Raw genomic sequence first — 21550 nt, 5'->3', positions numbered from 1 at the left:
TATGAAATAGAGCAAAATAAGTTGATTTGTGTACAGAGTAACAACAGGTTAATTAAGGTCAACTCATATTGTAGGATGCTCTACTGCTCCTTCTGAGTCACATGCATCAATCTGCATCTAATCTCACTTTTTGACTGTCCACAAACCTAGTATTGGGAGCCCATTCATTAAATTGCACATCTTGGATGTCTTCCTGATCTAAAGCCTGAGACACCTCAACAGCTGAAGTCCAAAGACATCAAACTCAGTCTAAGGTGAGTGATGAAAGACAGCTATTTTAATCAACTAATTTGTCCCATTCTATTCAATTTGAAATGTTATTTTCCAAAACCTGACTTGTAATCTTATCACTGCATTCCCAGAGATGCTAATGCTGTCTTTATAGTAATAGGACTGAGTCACAGTTGTAAGTCATTATTTTCACAAAGATTCTGATCTGTGATGCTTCTCAGTAGACACCAAACATGTTTGTGTTTGTTTGTTTATAACATGACAGCTGAACAGGTGAAGAATAAAAAAGGAAGACATGTCTCTTCAAATAAGAATAAGACAGGATATTGCTGGATACTGTTGCTTGTTTTCATTGTGTCCTGAAATGCCATGCTTTGGCAATAAACTGATTATCATAAACAGCACATGTATTTTTCTAGGGATGTGGCATGACCAGGGGATAAATTGTTGCAGTCGTTAATTTAGCCTGATAGCTTGAAACAACTGAAGTATTTCTTATTAATATTTATTTTGTAAGTGTAATCCTCTGGACTTACTTTAAGACACCAAAACTATTTAACACAGGAAAAAAAAAATACAATGTGCTTTTCAGGGGTAAAGATATATTTGACCCAATATGTCTTAATAAATATATTAAACAGTAATTTTTTATTTTATTTTATTTCCATGACAAAAAAGTTACCACAAAAGAGAAACTGAATAATGAGTTTATTGAATAATATACATTGGAAAAAAGCTTGGCAAAAAATATTCAAAGCAAAGATTTACCAAGATTTGTGAATCCCAGAGGGGTCATAGTTAGATCTGTTAAAATAGAGATCTATTTTTAAATAATTGATGTTTTACATATTTAATTGATTTAGTTTATTACAGTATGTTTTATGTCAAACTCTCTCCTTGCGACTGGAGCACTCTGCTGGTAAACTGTGATCTTATCTCATGACTCTCTCTTGAGGCTGCATTAGGACTTAAACTATACCATGACTGTCATATTCTATATCTAGAATTAAATTTAATGAATTTTCTTATCTTCAGGCTTATATTAAAATCTACTGTATAAAGAAAAATATGTTAAATCCACTTAAGTAAAAAAAAAGTCAAAGTTATGTCATGATTTCCATGTCTACTACGTATACAACATTTTCATGAAGATAGCAAAAAAAAAATCTATCTTCACTGTAAAAAAAATTGCCAGGAATTTACAGGATTAAAGAGTATTATTTTACAATATATTACTGTATTCAGAAATGTATTGTGAAATCAAAGCATGCTGGGTAATTTTCTAACAAATGACTGAATGAACAGCAGAATGATGCTAACATCACAGTAATTTACTGTTCTTGTTTTACTGAGAATTCAAATTATAAAGTTGTCTTGAACTGTTGTCTTTGACCTTGCATATTCATATTCAAAATAAAACTCTACAGCATGATTTATTCATGCTGCATTACATGCTGGGACCCTTCATACATATGCACAGCACAAAACACAGTATGATGCTGTTTGTTTACAAGAAATTACTGAGAGTGCAGTTCAATACAAGAGAAGTCCCACTGTGAAATTACTGTGAAAGTAATGCAGTTATTAACCTGGAATATACTGTACTTTCACACAAAATTATTACAGTGCAGTTAGTATGTCCAATCTAATTATTTAAACAAATGCTCCCATGAGACTGGAAAAAAATGTAGGCTGAATAAAAATTAATAACAAAATCCTTCACATATGAAACTGCTGGGTCAGTATCAGTATTAATGTCCAGGTGACAGTCTTGTTCAGGACGTGTTGTTTTGATTCACTTGTTTGGAGCTTGTGGAGTTTCCTCTGTCAAATACTGTACAATAGAGAGAAAGATAAAATACACTAAGATCTGCTTTAATACAAGATAATAAATTACATCATTGAATCAATAACTTACTGTAGTTTCTTCAGTTTACAGTGTGGATCCTCCAGTAGAGCAGAGAGCAGCTTCACTCCTGAGTCTCCTGGTTTATTACAGCTCAGATCCAGTTCTGTCAGGTGTGAGGGGTTTGATCTCAGAGCTGAACTCAGAGCAGCACAGCCTTCCTCTCCAATACTGCAGCACCTGAGCCTGCAGAGAGTGAAGAACATGAATGATCTCTGGGATTGTGTTTCAGCTTTAGGGTGAGAGTGTGTTTGTATGAGCTCTGCTTTTCTCTTTCACACCAGGATCGGTGCTATAGAGATTTTATCTTGCCAGCAGCTGAGACATTAATTTAACTGAACTCTACATGATTCCTGATTGTGAAGCTGAACTAGTTCATCGTTTTCACTCCTCAAACCGTTTGTAGTACTATGCAGGTGATAATGTTAAAATAAGAGTAACATTATAGTGTAACTATGATATATAAGTCTTGTAAGGATCACTAATCGGCTCAATGATGAAATCCAGCGGCGTGGATGAAGGTATAATGTGTGAAGGTCTACTACTCGTGCTTTAATCTAACTACAATTCTCAAGTGATCATTAAATTTAGAATGTGTTTCTAATTAGTAACTAATCACAAATATTGGTTAGTTTTAATGGAGATATTTGATTATTCTGTACATCCTATATTTTCAATTATTCCTTCATCAGGGACTCGATGTTGTGTTTGAGTCTGACTCCGACCGGAGGTCATGAATCTCACGATCACAAACTCTCCAGTCTCAACTTACTCAGAGGGTGCAAGGATAACCACAAAATATATATTGTGTGTTTAATAGCCTGTTTATTAGCTTGTGTCTAATAACATAAATTTTTGTTCCTTTAGATTCACAGCACATTGCTATAACTCCTGCAGCAAACCGTAACAAGAGGAAACTACAACAGATTTATGCTAACGCTAGTTTGTCTTATGATTTAGTTCTCTAGACTTGGGAAGTGATTAATAAAGAGGAATCTGTCTGTTCAGTTCATGAATGAGGTGTCAAATCAACCGGCTCATTGAGGAGAGGAGTGCTGTATCTTTTCTAAGTGATCGGACCTACGATGTTCACACAGCGGATGAAAAAACAGACAAAAAAATCCCATAGACTTACAATGACAGAATGTTCATGAATTTGAATCTCAACTGTCACTTTCTCTCTCACACACACACACACACACACACACACACACACACGGCCTTAGGAACCTCTCTCTTTCTAATTCAACTCAATTCAAATAAGCTTTAGTGGCATGACTGTGTAACATTTCAGTGTTGCCAAAGCAATACATATATTATACAAACATTATATAAAATAAAATAAAGAAATAAATAAAATGGGGGAAAAAAAATACACATACACAAAAAAAATGCTGTAAAAAAGGCCATATTCTGACAGTAACATCCTGTTTTTTCATTACAACAGCAAAATCCTGTAAAAAACAATGAATTCTGGGTAATATTTGTTGTTTTGGAGAAAGTATCCTTCTACAGTCCTGTGAAGTAGAGATGGTGAGATGAAGCTTCATGAAGCTTTAAGCTTTTCAGCAAGTAGTTACAAAAGAGTTAATTTCTGGAGGCTTCATTTGCTCACAATAGCACCTGGTGGCCAAAGAGTGTAAAACAAGCAGATATATTACAGACAGAGGTGGATAGTCCAGGGGTCAGAAAGTAAAAGTCCTGCCATATGTTTATTCCACCCATGAACTCAGCAGCTGATTTCACCAGAGGAGGAACCAAGTCATGCCTTTCAAGTCACAAACAAGTCTCGAGACAAATCCCAAGAACTCAAAGAGTTAAAGTTAATGAGATAAATAAGTGACTAATTAAATGATGATTGTGCATTAGTACATATTTATATTATTAATAGGGCCGGGACTTTCACGCGTTAATTTAGATTAATTAATTACACAAAAATAACGCGTAAATTGTTTTTAACGCATTTTAATCGCACTTATTTTTGCACCGCGGAACGTTTCTCACTGGATGAGTTTCGGCGGACCGAATATACTGGAGCACCAACTAGCGTTCAGACAAAAACAAACCACAGTGAACATGGACAAAGAAGCTGATGAGACCGCTTTGGTTGGCCCTGTGGATGGGAAATTTAAAAATCCATATGAAAAAACTTACTTCTCACTGTTCTCAGGTCAAATATTTATATGCGATTAAAATGCGATTAATTTCGATTCATTAATTACAAAGCCTCTAATTAATTAGATTATTTTTTTTCATTGAGTCCCGGCCCTAATTATTAAATTACTACATAATTAAAGAATAAGAATCCAATTCAGAGATAATAAATACATAACATCAATTGCTGAAAGATGAATCTAAGCGAGAGAGGTGCAAACCTGACAGAGGAAACAGTAGCATTTATGAGTGCGGTTTACTGAAGTGGATTTTCCAAAAGACACAAATAGCTGATTAATATATTTTAGTCTCTGATAAACGATCACACCGGTGTGATTAGATGTTCGGTGCTAAATTCAAATCTGTGTTTGCTCAACTTCACTGTCTGGCACGGAGCCAGAGACTGCTGTGTTTTTAGCTCCAGCACTGCGCATTATAACCAATCACACATGATTCTGTTGAGCTCATGAGTACAATGACCAATAAGAGGCATTCAGATGAGTGTTTTATTCAGTGTGAGCGCTCCCTGAATGAATTCTGCTCTCTGACCATTTCTCTCATCAGAAACAACAAAGTGCAGATGTGCGTAAGATGTGAGCAAGATATTCATTTCACAATGTAAGCAACTTCAGTGATTAATGGGAGTTTTTGAGAGTGCTTGAATTAGACTAAAGTCAATGATAATGTTCTTTGATAATGTAAACGGAGAGTCTATTTACACTAATTCTCCAGCATCGTGGGATTGGCACTGTGAAGATTATAAAAAGCTGCTATGGGGTTGAACCCGTCTTTTGCTATGGACCAGCAGCTCCAGTGGCGCAGATGCTAAATCACTTATGGGAGGATTTTTGACGCGATCGTCTAGACTTTTCTCCCTTTTCAAATCTCATATCACATCGTAAAGGCATTTATTTTTAATAAAAATGAAAGAAATAACCAAAAAGTTGAAAATACAGTAACGGGTAGGTAGGGTTAGGGTAGGTGTAGGGAGGGCTTTATTGTATCAATAAGGTGGCATCCATTTAATAATCTGAATTAAAATGATAATTTACACTCAATACGTTATTATTGCATACTGGTTTATAATGTAATACAATACTGAAGTGCAGATAATTGCCACTATTTTGCAACAAGTAGAATAAATAGCAGAAAAACTATATTTTGGGCTCCTCTTCCTTATTAATAGGGCTATATAATAGTACCACCCCAGCAAACAGAAATATTTTGTAATCAGTGGAAACCCTTACTGTGTGTTTTATCACAAGAAGCGCTTCTGTTCAGTCAATAAAAATCGATCGTCTTAATTTGTTTGAGAATGAAGACCGTTCCATTAATAAGCTCCAGCGTCGTGGGCATATTACCACTTCAGGAGTGCATTATTTCTGTAATAATTTGAATGGACTGGAGTCACAACCACACATCAAGACATTGTTTTGATCATTTATTTCAAGACATTTGTCATGTTTCCATCCTGAAATCTCGTGTGTTTAACTAATCTCTTGCGCACCTCATAAACCTTTCATTACAATTTCCAAAACGTCATTTTAGAGCTAATAACAGAGGCTTGAGCCATTGATATGCAGGCTAACACAGTTATTAATGCAGTCTAACGCACTCAGGCTATTATTTATTCGCATTGGCCCATAGAAACCTCTATGAACACACTTGACTCGACTGCGGAGGATGAATTTAAGTTTTATTGAAAAGTGTTTACGTATTCTACACTCGTAGCACGCGCACACATTAGGATAGGTTAGATGCCTGCCTCCGTTGAGAGTCCCTATCAAGCACTTTACCGATTCAACTCCTCTCCTCTCCTCCTCTGCCTGGCTCTTTGGCCGCATCTCTCACCGCAGAGCAAGCCTGTTCTTGATAAAGCTGCTGGGAAAACGTGGGAAAAGCCGACGAGGAAGAAGTTTGGGTGAAGCAATCTTTATATAGGTGGAGCAAAATACTTCATCTCTCCGTCTATAGAGCATTGGGTGGTTTACGCTGTCAGTACAGGAGACAAACCAATGGGCCACTGGCTGCTCGTTGTCCCTGTGTGATGGTCCTTGGCAAAAACAAAAACAAAAAAACAATTCTGTCGGCCCCTTCAGTGCGTCGGCCCACCGGAAAAATGCCTGGTATGCCCAATTACCAATCCAGCCCTGAGTCTGTCTTATGATTTAATTCTAGACTTGGGAAGTGATTAATAAAGAGGAATCTATCTGTTCAGTAACAGAGGGATGGATGATTAGTAAAGGTATGAATTGAACCAATCATGAAGTTCACATGTTTCTTAACATAAGCATGTGTGTAATTTTTGTTCAGTGTCTGTGATATATTTATGTTTACAAGTTTTGCATTTGAATCAATAGGGACTCCGTAGCTCAGTAGTGCTGAGGAATGCTGGGATTGATCTGGTGCAGTTTTGCAGACGCAGAAAAGTGAAGCGGTCGCTTAATACAGATCCTCCGTCTCAAGCGTATTCTTTCAGTTAAGATGCACAACAGAAAAATTGGTGATGAGGATAAAGTTGTGCTCTGATAATGGCACTCATTGGAAGTATAGGTGAATTTGCTCTGAAAGCAGAATCTTGTTCAGCTTACATTGAACGGCTGGAACAGTTCTTTGTGGGGAACGACGTAAGTCAGGAGACGCAGGTCACAACACTCTTGAGCGTAATGGGAGCAGCTACCTGTGGTTTACTGAGGAACTTGGTACAACCAGACAAGCCAAAGGATAAGTCTTACAAAGACATCATGGTCACTTTAAAGAGTTATTTTGAACCAAAGCCGTTACTGATTGTGGAAAGATTCAGTTTTAATCTCTGAGATCAAAGAGCTGATGAGATGGTGACAGAATATGCAGTGAGTTGTGAGTTCAGGGAACGCTTGACGAGGCATTGTGTGACCGATTCGTGAGTGGAAGCCACAACGAAGCCTGCCAGCGACGGCTGTTGTCAGAATCGAATCTGATGTTTGCACGAGTGTTTGAGATCACACTGAGCATGGAGACGGCTGAGAAAGACACGCAGCAGTTAAGAGGACATGACTCTCACTCGGCTGTTGTGCATAAAGTGGACGTTCCAGCCAAAGAGGGAAGTAGTGCTATAGATGTCATGGAAAAAATTACAGTGCTCAGGTATGACATTTCAAAGATGAAAAATGCCATAACTGCAGGAAAACTGGCCACATCAAGAGAGCCTGCAGAGGAAACATGGAAGTTGGAAAAATAAAGCCTTATGCTGAGAAAAATACTAAGTATGTGGAGGCAGAGGAAGTTGAATTGCCCATGTTTTCGCTGTGAAGTTATAAAACAGCAAAAAGTCATTCACAGAGACGTTTAATGTAAATGGCAAGGAAATTATGATGGAAATGAATGCCGGCGCAGCCGTGAGTATCATATCTGAGAAACATTTCCAGGCAGCGTTCTCAACAGAGCCACTGGAGGACACTAGAGTCATGTTGAAAACATACACAGGAGAGATTATGCCTGTGTTGGGACAGTTTAATACTCTTCAACTGATTCAATTACACAAGACTTGGTGCCACGGAGTACATGTAAATCTGTTATTCATGGATTGGAGAAAGACTTTGGGGAAAGTAATTTTTGTAATTATTGATCTGTACATTTAATTTTGGCTTACACTTACATACTTTGTTGTTTAATGGTTTATAAGTGTATATACAAACATACATTTGTCTTGAGCACATTCAGTATAATCACTGTATTTGATCATTTACATTTTGATTCTTACAGGAATCGTTCACCCAAAAATATAAATTGTTATAATTTACTTCCCTGCATGTCGTTCCTAACCTGTATCACCTTCATTCTTCTGTCAAACACAATAGATGATATTTTGAATATTGTTGCTACACTGTAAAAAATTACATTTTGAAAAATTGTGGAAACTGACAAATAAATATTGGCTCAACAAATTGCTTCCCAATAATTGTCCCAAAACAAAAAAATATATATTTTCCACAGAAGAAAGTCACACTGTATTCAAATGACTTGAAGATAATTAAAGTGACGACAGTTTTAATTTTTGGGTGAACTATCACTTTAACATGAAATGTTTTTGTTTGGCAGTATTTTCACACAGTTTTTGTGTTTAATAATATAATAACACTTACTGTAGTTTCTGTAGTTTACAGCGTGGATCCTCCAGTAGAGCAGAGAGCAGCTTCACTCCTGAATCTCCTGGATTATTATCACTCAGATCCAGTTCAGTCAGGTGTGAGGGGTTTGATCTCAGAGCTGAACTCAGAGCAGAGCAGCCTTTCTCTGTAATCCTGCAGCAGGAAAGACTGCAGAGAAAATACAGGAAAAAATAAAGATTAATTAAGTTCATTCACTGTTTGTCACAGACCCATGAATGAGGTGTCAAATCAACCGGATCATTGAGGAGAGGAGTGCTGTATCTTTTCTAAGTGATCGGACCTACGATGTTCACACAGCAGACGAAAAAGCAGACAAAAAAATCCCATAGACTTACAATGACGGAATGTTCATGAATTTGAATCTCAACTGTCACTTTCTCACACACACACACACACACACACTCACAGCTGATTCAATTTCCAAAACGTCATTTTAGAGCTAATAACAGAGGCTTGAGCCATTGATATGCAGGCTAACACAGTTATTAATGCAGTCTAGAGAGAGAGAGAGAGAGAGAGAGAGAGAGAGAGAGAGAGAGAGAGAGAGAGAGAGAGAGAGAGAGAGAGAGAGATAGAGAGAGAATACCAGCGTCTGTGTGTCTCTCAACAGTGTTCAGCAGCAGCGGCTACTAATAACGAATCTTTAAGTTGAACTGCTTCAAGAACCTCGCTACTGAGAAATGTCATGTAGCTTTTCAGCTGCAAAACTATTTTATTGATCAATTTGTGGGGCAGACGCAGCTCTGACACCAAGTCTCTCTCCGCGTTTCCACGTGTGTGCACGAGTGCATGTCTGTACTGTGTGTGCGTCTGTGAGAGAAATAAAGGTCCAAAACCCATTTACTTATATATGAGAATCGAGAAATCTCATGATATAATTAACAAGTTGGGGCTGGGGGGGCTTTCAACTGAGGGGGGCCTTTAATCAGTCCGTTCCCAGGGCACCACTGTCATAATTGGTCCCTGTATACAGGTGATAATGTTAAAATAAGAGATTATAGTATAACTATGACATAAGTCTTGTAAGGATCACTAATCGGCTCAATGATGAAATCCAGCGGCGTGGTATAATGGGTGAAGGACTACTACTACACATAATGTACTTCCCTGTATGACCTTCTTTCTTCTGTCAAACACAATAGATCATATTTTGGACATTGTTGGCAAACAAAGTTTTGGTACCATTGTGAGGACAAAAAATATTTCTCAAAATATCTTATTTTATGTTCAACTGTCACTTTCTTTCTCTCACACACAGGGCAATAGGAACCCTTTCTCTCTCTCTCTCTCTCTCTCTCTCTCTCTATCTCTGTCTAATTCAATTCAATTCAATTCAAATAAGCTTTAGTGGCGTGAGTAGATGCTGAAAATTTAGATTTGATCACAGAAATAAATTGCATTTTAAAATATATTCAAATAGAAAGCGGTTATTTTAAACAGTAAAAATATTTCACAATATTACTGCTTTTACTGCATTTTGGATCAAATAAATGCAGGCTTGGTGAACAGAAGAGAACTCTTTAAAAAAACATAACAAATCTTACAGTTCAAAAACTTTTGACTGGTAGTGTAGATAGGCTATATATCATTGCTTCTAGTTGTTTTGGATAAGAATAAAACGTCAGGTCCGACAATATTGTGTCTTTTTTAATTTAAATCTAGATTTATTCGCATTGGCCCATAGAAACCTCTATGAACACACTTGACTTGACCGCGGAGGATGAATTTAAGTTTTATTGAAAAGTGTTTATGTATTCTACACTCGTAGCACGCGCACACATTAGGATAGGTTAGATGCCTGCCTCCGGTGCGAGTCCCTATCAAGCACTTTACCGATTCAACTCCTCTCCTCTCCTCCTCTGCCTGGCTCTTTGGCCGCATCTCTCACCGCAGAGCAAGCCTGTTCTTGATAAAGCTGCTGTGAAAACGTGGGAAAAGCCGACGAGGAAGAAGTTGGGGTGAAGCGATCTTTATATAAGTGGAGCAAAATACTTCATCTCTCCGTCTATAGAGCATTGGGTGGTTTACGCTGTCAGTACAGGAGACAAACCAATGGGACACTGGCTGCTCGTTGTCCCTGTGTGATGGTCCTTGGCAAAAACAAAAACAATTCTGTCGGCCCCTTCAGTGCGTCGGCCCACCGGAAAAATGCCTGGTATGCCCGATTACCAATCCAGCCCTGAGTCTGTCTTATGATTTAGTTCTAGACTTGGGAAGTGATTAATAAAGAGGAATATATCTGTTCAGTAACAGAGGGATGGATGATTAGTAAAGGTATGAATTGAACCAATCATGAAGTTCACATGTAACCTTGCTATTTTAATGCATTTCTTAACATAAGCATGCATGTAATTTTTGTTCAGTGTCTGTGATATATTTATGTTTACAAGTTTTGCATTTGAATCAATAGGGACTCCGTAGCTCAGTAGTGCTGAGGAATGCTGGGATTGATCTGGTGCAGTTTTGCAGACGCAGAAAAGTAAAGCGGTCGCTTAATACAGATCCTCCGTCTCAAGCGTATTCTTTCAGTTAAGATGCACAACAGAAACATTGGTGATGAGGATAAAGTTATGCTCTGATAATGGCACTCATTGGAAGTATAGGTGAATTTGCTCTGAAAGCAGAATCTTGTTCAGCTTACATGGAACGGCTGGAACAGTTCTTTGTGGGGAACGACGTAAGTCAGGAGACGCAGGTCACAACACTCTTGAGCGTAATGGGAGCAGCTACCTGTGGTTTACTGAGGAACTTGGTACAAACAGACAAGCCAAAGGATAAGTCTTACAAAGACATCATGGACACTTTAAAGAGTTATTTTGAACCAAAGCCGTTGCTGATTGTGGAAAGATTCAGTTTTAATCTCTGCGATCAAAGAGCTGATGAGACGGTGACAGAATATGCAGCGAGTTGTGAGTTCAGGGAACGCTTGACGAGGCATTGTGTGACCGATTCGTGAGTGGAAGCCACAACGAAGCCTGCCAGCGACGGCTGTTGTCAGAATCGAATCTGATGTTTGCACGAGTGTTTGAGATCACACTGAGCATGGAGACGGCTGAGAAAGACACGCAGCAGTTAAGAGGACATGACTCTCACTCGGCTGTTGTGCATAAAGTGGACGTTCCAGCAAAAGAGGGAAGAAGTGCTATAGATGTCATGGAAAAAATTACAGTGCTCAGGTATGTCATTTCAAAGATATATTCCTCCATAACTGCAGGAAAACTGGCCACATCAAGAGAGCCTGCAGAGGAAACATGGAAGTTGGAAAAATAAAGCCTTATGCTGAGAAAAATACTAAGTATGTGGAGGCAGAAGAAGTTGAATTGCCCATGTTTACGCTGTGAAGTTATAAAACAGCAAAAAGTCATTCACAGAGACGTTTAATGTAAAGGACAAGGAAATTATGATGGAAATGAATGCTGGCGCAGCCGTGAGTATCATATCTGAGAAACATTTCCAGGCAGCGTTCTCAACAGAGCCACTGGAGGACACTAGAGTCATGTTGAAAACATACACAGGAGAGATTATGCCTGTGTTGGGACAGTTTAATACTCTTCAACTGATTCAATTACACAAGTCTTGGTGCCACGGAGTACATGTAAATCTGTTATTCATGGATTGGAGAAAGACTTTGGGGAAAGTAATTTTTGTAATTATTGATCTGTACATTTAATTTTGGCTTACACTTACATACTTTGTTGTTTAATGGTTTATAAGTGTATATACAAACATTCATTAATCTTGAGCACATTCAGTATAATCACTGTATTTGATCATTTACATTTTGATTCTTACAGGAATCGTTCACCCAAAAATATAAATTGTTATAATGTACTTCCCTGCATGTCGTTCCTAACCTGTATGACCTTCTTTCTTCTGTGAAACACAATAGATGATATTTTGAATATTGTTGCTACACTGTAAAAAAATATACATTTTGAAAAATTGTGGAAACTGACAAATGAATATTGGCTCAACAGATTGCTTCCCAATAATTGTCCCAAAACAAAAAAATGCACTGTAGTAATTTTAGCTGAAGGTCTGAAGTTAAAATTAAAAATATACATTCACCGAACATATTAAATTGTGCTCAGCCAATCTATCAAGCAGAAGTGAAAAATCTGTGTTGGCTGAACAAGCTTTGCAGCAGAAAACACGTGCACACATGCGCCTGAGAGAAACCGTTACTGTAGTGAATTCAACTTCCTGTGCGCGGGAGAGCGAGAGAGCGGAGCCGATGCTGAAGGACGACAGAACATCATTTACAGACGGATTTTCTATCATTGAAGTTATGGTACGTATACTGAGTTTTGTATTTATTAAGTCATGTTTCATGTACTACATTGTATTTTTCAGAGTAACAGTGAATTCACTCCTTTACTGTGTCATGCTGGCGTTTATAACCTAGTTTAGCTCGTACTGGTCTCCCGGTAGGAGTGTGGGATATATATCGTCTGTGATAATATTGTAATTGTTGTTTTAATGATGTGGGATTTGACATTAATAAACATTTACAGTGTGTTTTTTACTGCATTATTCAGTCTTTAAAATGCATTTAGAGTGATCACATATGATATGGGGGCAGAAAATATCATTTATGTCATTTCATAATCGTTATCACACGAAGAGTGCCGTTTTCCCTCCAAAAAGCAGCATGATTACAAATATGATATTGATTTTATACAACAGTTCAATAAACAAGACGTTAATATTAAATGGACTTTTTTTGCCTGTTTTTGCTCTATTTCTCCAACAAAAATCATTCCAAACACAGCCACAGCACTGTTTTGTGTCTCTGAGCAACATGCTGTGTTTTGTTCCTGAATGAATCAATCAACCGTTTAAATGATTCGGTTCAATCGCGACGACTCACTTATTAACAATGACTTGCTGCCACCTACTGGCCGTTTTAATTTCACATTTAAATTATCTTTTCATTTTAAAATACTTGTAAATATCAGTATTCAACGTTTTATGTTTAAAACACTTTTAGACAAAAATGGTTTTACAAAGATAAAAATACTCATAAAAGGTAAAAATCTATTTAAACTTATTGGAAAAGATTAATTTCTATCACTGCTGTGAACTAACCTCACAGAATATGAAGAATATCAAAAACATTTATGAGTCAGCTGTCCACGGTAGTCCTTAATATACCAGCACAATAACACACTCAGAAAAATATTGTCTCATTATCGATAAAATCCCAGAAAATATTTAGATATCATTTTGTCAATATCACACACCCCTATGTCTCAGCTACCTAAAGTTACTATTTATTGAACTAAATTATTTTGATCTCACTTTATGATGAATATGAAATGTATGAGACACAAGGAATATGTTTCTGCTATAACTATGTTTTTGTTCCCATTAGTGTAACTCATCATTGCTAGGTCTGAGGAGAAAGGAACCACTATGAATTTCACTGAGTATTTAACAGTAGTTCTTATTGGATATATGTTTATTTCATATTGGTGTCAAATACTATTAGCTCTTAGATGTAATTTGTGAGGAGTTGCTTTATTGTAATGTAGGCTGCTAATTCTAATGTAGACTTGGTATTGACATTATGTATTTTTTTATGTTACAGAGTACAGAGCCATTGGAGAACCACACAACTGTAAAGAAAATGGGAATTATTGAAATAGTAAGCAGCAGCAGTTGCACTTCAAGGGTCCTGTCAAGTGTGCTGAATGTCTCCGTTGTCCTGGAAGAGGAGCTGGTGCTTCACAACTTAGGAGACTTTGTAAATGCATTTATTGTATTATTTTGGATTATTGTATGCACTCATCCTGGAGTACAAAAAGGATTTAAAGGGATAGTTTACCCCAAAATTTAAATTCTGTCATTAATTACTTACCCTCATGTCGTTCAAAACCCATGAGACCTTCGTTCATCTTCAGAAAACAAATTAAGATATTTTTGATGAAATCCGATGATGATTTTTTTTTGATAAAACAACGGTCTTATTGATGTGGAACGACAGGAGGCATGTATTAATGACAGAATTTTAACCTCAAAGTACCGCTTATGAGTTTTTTGGCAAACATTTGACGTGTAAGATGCAGTTTCATGAGCTCAAAGTACCTCTTGTGAGAATGGTAGAGTTCATGTGAAATTACTCTAAACACTGGTTGAAGGAACCTCAGATAAATTATTACTATTATTTATTAAATTATTATTATTTTATGGTGTTTTCAACATTTTTGCACGTTTGTGAATATATTATTTTATAAGGTGCAATTCATAAGCTTTGTGTATCTTATGAGAATTAAAATGCATGATTTTCTAAGGTATACTGTGTAGAAAATTTCAATGTATTTATAATTTGAAATGTATTTATAATTTTATTTTCACAATATTGTTGTATATTTTCATTAAAAGTATTAAAATGTGGCAGTGTTTAGTGTATCATTTAGTAAGTTTTTCCTTTTCTTTTGGGACAACAGGGAATAAACAGTTCAGTAAGGTTGCTTTAGCACTAAACATTTACCAATACACATTTTTAAATTAGGTAAAACAAAAAATGTATGCTACTACTATTTACAATATTCATTTGGGCCAATAACTTGGTTTGGTTTGACTTCTTTTTTCCCAGCTGGCTCAACATATTTTCTCATTGAGCCAATGTTAAAAGACTGTTGCCACAATTGATCAAATTCAGTTAGCAGAAATACAATTGGGCCGATGGAAAAATGTAGATGTAATCAGTCACTAGAAAATTTGTTGGAGAGTTGAGGAGGTCTGACATTTTTTACAGTGTAACCAAAGTTTGGGTATTATTGCTTACCATTGTGTGGACAAAAAACATTTCTCTAAATATCTTCTCTTATGTTCAGAGAAGACAGTCATGCTGTTTTGAAATGATTTGAAGATAATTAAAGTGACGACAGAGTTTTAATTTAGAGTTTTAAAAAATCGCTTTAACATGAAATGTTTTTGTTTGGCAGTATTTTCAGACAGTTTTTGTGTTTAATAATATAATAACACTTACTGTAGTTTCTGTAGTTTACAGTGTGGATCCTCCAGTAGAGCAGAGAGCAGCTTCACTCCTGAGTCTCCTGGTTTATTATAGCTCAGATTCAGTTCTGTCAGGTGTGAGGGGTTTGATCTCAGAGCTGAACTCAGAGCAGCACAGCCTTCCTCTCCAATCCTGCAGTTATACAGCCTGCAGAGAGAAAGAGACAAACTAAAGATGAGTTAAGTTCATTCACTGTTTGTCACAGACCCATGAATGAGGTGTCAAATCAACCGGCTCATTGAGGAGAGGAGTGCTGTATCTTTTCTAAGTGATCGGACCTACGATGTTCACACAGCGGACGAAAAAAGCAGGCAAAAAAATCCCATAGACTTACAATGACGGAATGTTCATGAATTTGAATCTCAACTGACACTTTCACACACACACACACACACACACTCTCTCACGCGCACACACACACACTCTCTCACGCACACACACACACACACTCTCTCACGCACACACACACACTCATCAACAGAAACATACATTAGCTGAACCCTGTTTGTTTTACGTGTTATTTATAACAAACCATATTACAGATGCGTTGTCAGATTTAAGTTGAACCGCGGTCCTAGCGCGTGCCGTCCACAAACCGTTCCACCCCCACCTCATATCATCTTATTATTATTATTATTAGAATAGCCTATATCTCAATGAGTCTACTTAAAGAAAGAGAAAGAAAAGAAACTAAATAAATAATTTCTAAATGTTCTACCTCATATCATAAACACATAGAAATGTAAAAGTATTCATGGCAACCCATCAAAATAAAAGTTTGGTTTCACTTGAAGACATTGCGGCAGAAATATATTACTATTGTTCAGTAATAGGCTACTACTAATAACATTATTAAAAGCTTATTTTTCAGGAATAATCATACAATATTTCTTCAATGTTTTAATTGTAATATTAAATCCAAAAAAACAAGATTTCATTTTCATTTTCATTAATTAAAAGATAAATTAAATGAATGTTTTATGCCTTAATAAATGTAAATACACAACACAGAGTTTCTGAGGAACAAAATATAAATGTTAGAATAAATTAAACTTGTTTTTATACTTTTAAATAATTAGACAATAAAACTGAATTTGGTAACAATAAAACATAAGGTTGGAAAATATAAAACATTTAATTGGGCCCTAAACATTTATTTTTTGTTAAATAAATTGATGTTAAATTGTTTAAGTTTCATGATTTTAATTAATTAGACATACTTTGATTAGTAAAATGTAATTTGATCATTAAAAAGATATGTAATTCAGGTCCTGTTATCATGATCATTACCATCTTAAAGCCTTCGTTGGGGCAAAATAGGAGAAAGACAAATGATTATCAATGTACTTATTCACACGTATGTTATCCAGGCGTTAATCCACAAGTACTTTCTAGATACAAAGTAAAAATCCTTTCTTTGCTACGTCACCACCGCGCAGTTTGAGCGCAGCTCCGAGACGTGACCGTGACGTCTAACGTGTCAAATATTATATCATTTGTATATTATGTATAATCATTCTTTAAATGTCAACTCTGTATTTTTGCATTCCATTAATTTAAAAAAACAAACGCCTGAATACTATGGGATTTAAATCAGCACAGCCAGCGAAGGATCAAACGCAACTTTTGAATGAGCGCACCTTTTTTAAACAACCAAAAAAATGGCTGTTTTGTTGTCTGTTGAGGAAGTACAGATGTTCCTCTCGTTGATAGCCGAGGAGCGGATCCAGCGAGAGCGTGATGGAGAGACGCAGAATTTAAACGTTTTTCAGGAGTCACGGCAGTAGAGGTGGTGCAACTATAACGACACGTGAATAATCCAGTCCTCTCTAAAGCGGTACTAAACTGCAGTGCAAACACAAAACGAGCCGAACTGAGCCGTGTCGTGCCGTTCTGAACCGTGCCGAGCCGAGTCGTACCACGCAGTGGAAAAGAGCCATTAGTCAGAGGGTGCAAGGTTAACCTATTCTTTAAGTGACTGCCTACTGCTAATCTAGTTCTTGAGAATAAAACTCCCACACAATGATGTACAAGTACAGGGGTAGACAATAAGGGAAATTTGTGTCTTTTGAAGTTCACTGGCCCAGGTCAAAGCGTCGGGTATTGATCCCAATAATCACGAAAAAGAACAGTTTGCTTGAACAACATGAATAACATTTATTTTTTTAAGGTAGGTTTAGTGCAAAGTGCAGCAAAACTGTGCAAAAACATGAAACAAGTGCAAATAAACCTATTGCATAGGATTCATTCTCCGTAGTCACACAGCAATTCATTATATTATGTTCATACCATAGGTTTCATACACGTTAACGTTTCTCTAACTTACTTGTCTGCATATGTGGGCATTGATCTGCAGAGCTCACAGTAAACCTCTTTTTTTTCTTGATCGTAGCCCAGCTAGGGGTGGGCGATATGGGAAAAATATCATATCACAATTTTTTTTTAGAAATATCACGATTCTTTGTCATGTTGGTTTTACAAGTTGTCTGAGCATTACAGCCAAACTAGAAAGACAAAGCCTTTCAAGGTAACAAAAAAAAAAAAAGACATGGCAGATATTTAGGCCAAAGTGGGCGAAGATAAAAATCTTTGTCATCATTTTATCTCTCTTATTAAAAAATAAGAACAAAGATACACATTACAAATACACATAATATACAAATAAAACAAACAGTGCTTTATTTTCAGGTACAATAGGTGTATTTAGCAGAGCATTCAATGAAATTAAATGAACAAATATAAAAATAAAACACTAGATAGACTGATTCCTAAAGATTTTCAGTCAAGAATAGTGAGTGATTTTTCTCTTTGTGTTTTGTTGTTGTTAACGTTAAATGAATAGTTCCCCCAAAAATAAATATTCTGTCATCTGTCTGTCAATTCTGTCATAATGTTTTATTTTTATATCATCATTTACTCAAAAGTTGTTTTAAACCTGAATGAGTTTCTTTCTTCTGCTGAACATAAATGCTATTTTGAAGAAGGTGGAAAACCAAACAGTTGCTGGTCCTCAGTGACTTCCACAGGATTTTTCTTTCCTGCTATCAAAGTCAATGTGGACCAGCAACTGTTTGGTTACCCTCATTCTTCAAAATATCTTCTTTTGGGTTCAGCACAAGAAATTAATAGAGGTTTGGGACAACATGTGAGTGAGAAAATAATGACAGAAATTAAATTTTAGGGTGAACTATCCCTTTAATGACAGTCGACAGCATGTTTAGTGTCCTGTCCCTTTAAGAGCTGCACGCATCTAATATACAGGCACGCATCCGTTTCTCTCTTAACTATTTACTTTCATTTTAGAGATAACCAACTGAGTCTGTATGTAAACCTTGTGTGTTTTGACAGTATTAGCGCAAAAAATAAGTTAGTTGAGTAATCAGGCGCTGTTAGAAAGGCTTTTTAGTCCGTGCTTCAGGTGTATGTGCTCAGAAAAAGCGCACGTCAGACCAGCGCGCGAATGAAACATTTAACCAGCAAGGCTTTTGCGCAAATAATGTACTTTTGCGATCGCGAATCAGTGCAGTGTCCTGTCAGAGTAACTCTACTGCTGTATGTCGTGTTGTACAGTATATAGAGACCAGTGGCGGCTGCTGGTCTTTCAAAGAGGGGAAGCTCATTTTCGGCCTACATCATAAAAGTTGTCCATTTATTTATACGTAAATTCTGCCATCGTGTGCAGTTTGCTAGCTGGCTAGTTCACCGCCTGGCCTACTGTATGAATGAATGAATGAACAAACGATCTAAAAAAACATTAAACTCGACGGAGGAAATGTGGGAATTAGGTTAAACTGAAACAAGGAATGTGGTGTATAATTGTGTGAAATGTATAATGAAAATTGGCCAGCAATTTCTCCAAGCAAATATCAAGAAATAGGTTTCAGCAGTTTGTCTTTTGACTACACTTGCAAAGTCCACTATGGGCCTGAGCTCGAATCAGTGTTGCCAGATTCTTTCGATGGAAAGTAGCTAAAGCCAGTTTGAAAAGTCGCTAAATGTCGCCAGATGACGTCATGCGCTAATTAGCATATTAATTACGTCATCGCGTCATATTGCCTTTTACATTTCTTTGTCTCTCTGTGCTCATACTGTATTTTAATGCAGCCAAATTCTCAATAAAACTGTTCTCCTTTATATATTTTACTGTTTATGTTGTCAGTCAACGGGATAAATATGAAATAGTGACTGAAACACAGCCCTTTAAGAATACATAACCAGCTCTCCCTCCCAAGAAGTTAGTCTGCACAAAAATCCTAATTTATAATCGAGCCGTCGTCTGATGAAATCAAATAATACACACAAGATAAGACAAGACAATTCCTGTGCTGTGATTTCGGCTATATTTGCATGTAAAATTAGAGAAGCAACATAATATCTATTTGAACTGAACGCGCTGCTCCTCTCAGCCGCTAATTGAACAGAGAAAGAGGTGCGTGCGCGCTGACCTCGCGCCGTTGCGGCAGTTCCAGCGATCACAGAGACTCGCTAAGGTTTGTCAAAGAAGTCGCTAGATTTGTCGCTAGTCACTTTTGGGGAAAAAGGTCGCTAGGGTGGTCTGAAAAGTCACTAGGGTGGTCTGAAAAGTCGCTAAATTGGCAACACAGGCTCGAATAGCTTCAGCATCAGCGACTTCTTATAGGACACAATCGCTGTCAATCAAAAGGAGATGCAGTCTTTCGACAAACCCTCCAATCATCACGCAGAAGCCCGGAGTCCAGCCCCGCCCACTCCTCCATTCACCCCCAGAGACGCTGAGCGTCTGGGGGCGGGACATAATCGCAGCATTTATCCAATGACCGTCTAGTTTTGAAGCACTGAAAAAAAACTGTTCAAGCAGCTCCATAGAAGTGAATGGACGCTGGGCTTCAACAGGCAAATACACTGATGCTACAGGAATCTATGAGAAGGAAATCGAGTCACCTGCTATATGTAGCTGATTCTGAACGAACTCGTCTTCGAGATGAACGTGTTCTAACGCATTTTTAATCAATAAAATGTTAACACAATAGTACATGTTTGATCATTAATTTTTTGACATTATAGGGGAAGCCGAGCTTCCCTTGCAGTCTTAAAGAAATCGCCACTGATAGAGACGGAGGCACCAGAACTGTATTTGACATAATGTGTGCTGTAGCCCGATACTACGATATTTCTTCAAAAGCAGATCGTGGAGACATTTTTATCGTCCACGATCAAAAATCGTCATATCGCACACCCCTAAGCCCAGCCAATTCCAGCGGTCTCGCCAGAGATGCTCACAAGTCTCTGAGCTAGAGTCCAAGTCAAGTCTCAAGTCTTTGAGCTAGAGTCCAAGTCAAGTCTCAAGTCTTTAAGCTAGAGTCCAAGTCAAGTCTCAAGTCTCTTTATTATATTAAGTCTCTGGTTATAATAAGTGTTGCATCACGTACAGCGACCCATCCAACACTGCATAGCTATATATAAAGAATTGAAAGCATGTGATATGTTATTATGACTCCTTTATCTATTAGCATACAGTATCAGCTTTGATTTTTATATATAATCAGTGTAAACAGGCTATTGCAACATGACAAAAACACCAAGAATGCTTTACTTTTAAGTTAATATTATCTGTATTTTGCCTTGTAGCATGAGAACACAGTACAGTACAGACCAAAAATTAAGAAAGACTTAATATGGTCAAACATCACATTGTAGCTAAATGCAAAACACTATTGCAACAAACCAAACGATGTGAAATATATGAAGAGTTCAGATGCAAAAGCCATCTGAAATTTTCTTCAGAATGATCATTTTTATCAAGCTTGTATATTTAAGTTCAATAATTTCACTTAAATGGCAATGAAAATGCAACTAATCATAGTTTATAAACTACTGTAAGTCAACACATCCCAAACTCTCAAACCAGTGTAATGTTACATGATCAACAATAATCCTGTAACCTGTTTGCAGACAATGTTAATTAATGTGATGGAAGCCAGCGGCACGTAAATGATTACGTTAATCGACCACCACAAGTTTGGCAATTAACCCTTGTATAGTGTTCGGATCTGTAGGACCCGTTTTCATTTTTTATCAAGAGAAAAATTATACGATTAATTATTTTTT

General features: G+C 37.0%; 2 protein-coding genes across 3 annotated transcripts in view; both read right to left on the bottom strand.

Moving 5' to 3' along the window:
- The window catches only part of LOC306874659 (phosphofurin acidic cluster sorting protein 2-like), a 127882-nt gene that overhangs the window by 48058 nt on the left and 58274 nt on the right, over nucleotides 1–21550 (bottom strand). The window lies entirely within an intron of this gene.
- The window catches only part of LOC306874661 (NLR family CARD domain-containing protein 3-like), a 42721-nt gene continuing 22066 nt past the window's right edge, over nucleotides 896–21550 (bottom strand). For both annotated transcript variants that reach the window (XM_079424861.1, XM_079424862.1), the window contains 4 exons: nucleotides 15437–15610; nucleotides 8416–8589; nucleotides 2150–2323; nucleotides 896–2065 (listed from right to left, as the gene is read on the bottom strand). In XM_079424861.1, the coding sequence (XP_079280987.1) occupies nucleotides 2059–2065; nucleotides 2150–2323; nucleotides 8416–8589; nucleotides 15437–15610 (529 nt within the window). In that variant the 3' untranslated portion in view covers nucleotides 896–2058. The remainder of the gene's footprint in view (nucleotides 2066–2149; nucleotides 2324–8415; nucleotides 8590–15436; nucleotides 15611–21550) is intronic.

The sequence above is a fragment of the Barbus barbus genome (genome assembly GCF_936440315.1).
Source record: "Barbus barbus genome assembly, chromosome: 9".
NCBI lineage: Eukaryota > Metazoa > Chordata > Actinopteri > Cypriniformes > Cyprinidae > Barbus > Barbus barbus.
This window is presented reverse-complemented; position numbering and strand designations above follow the sequence as displayed.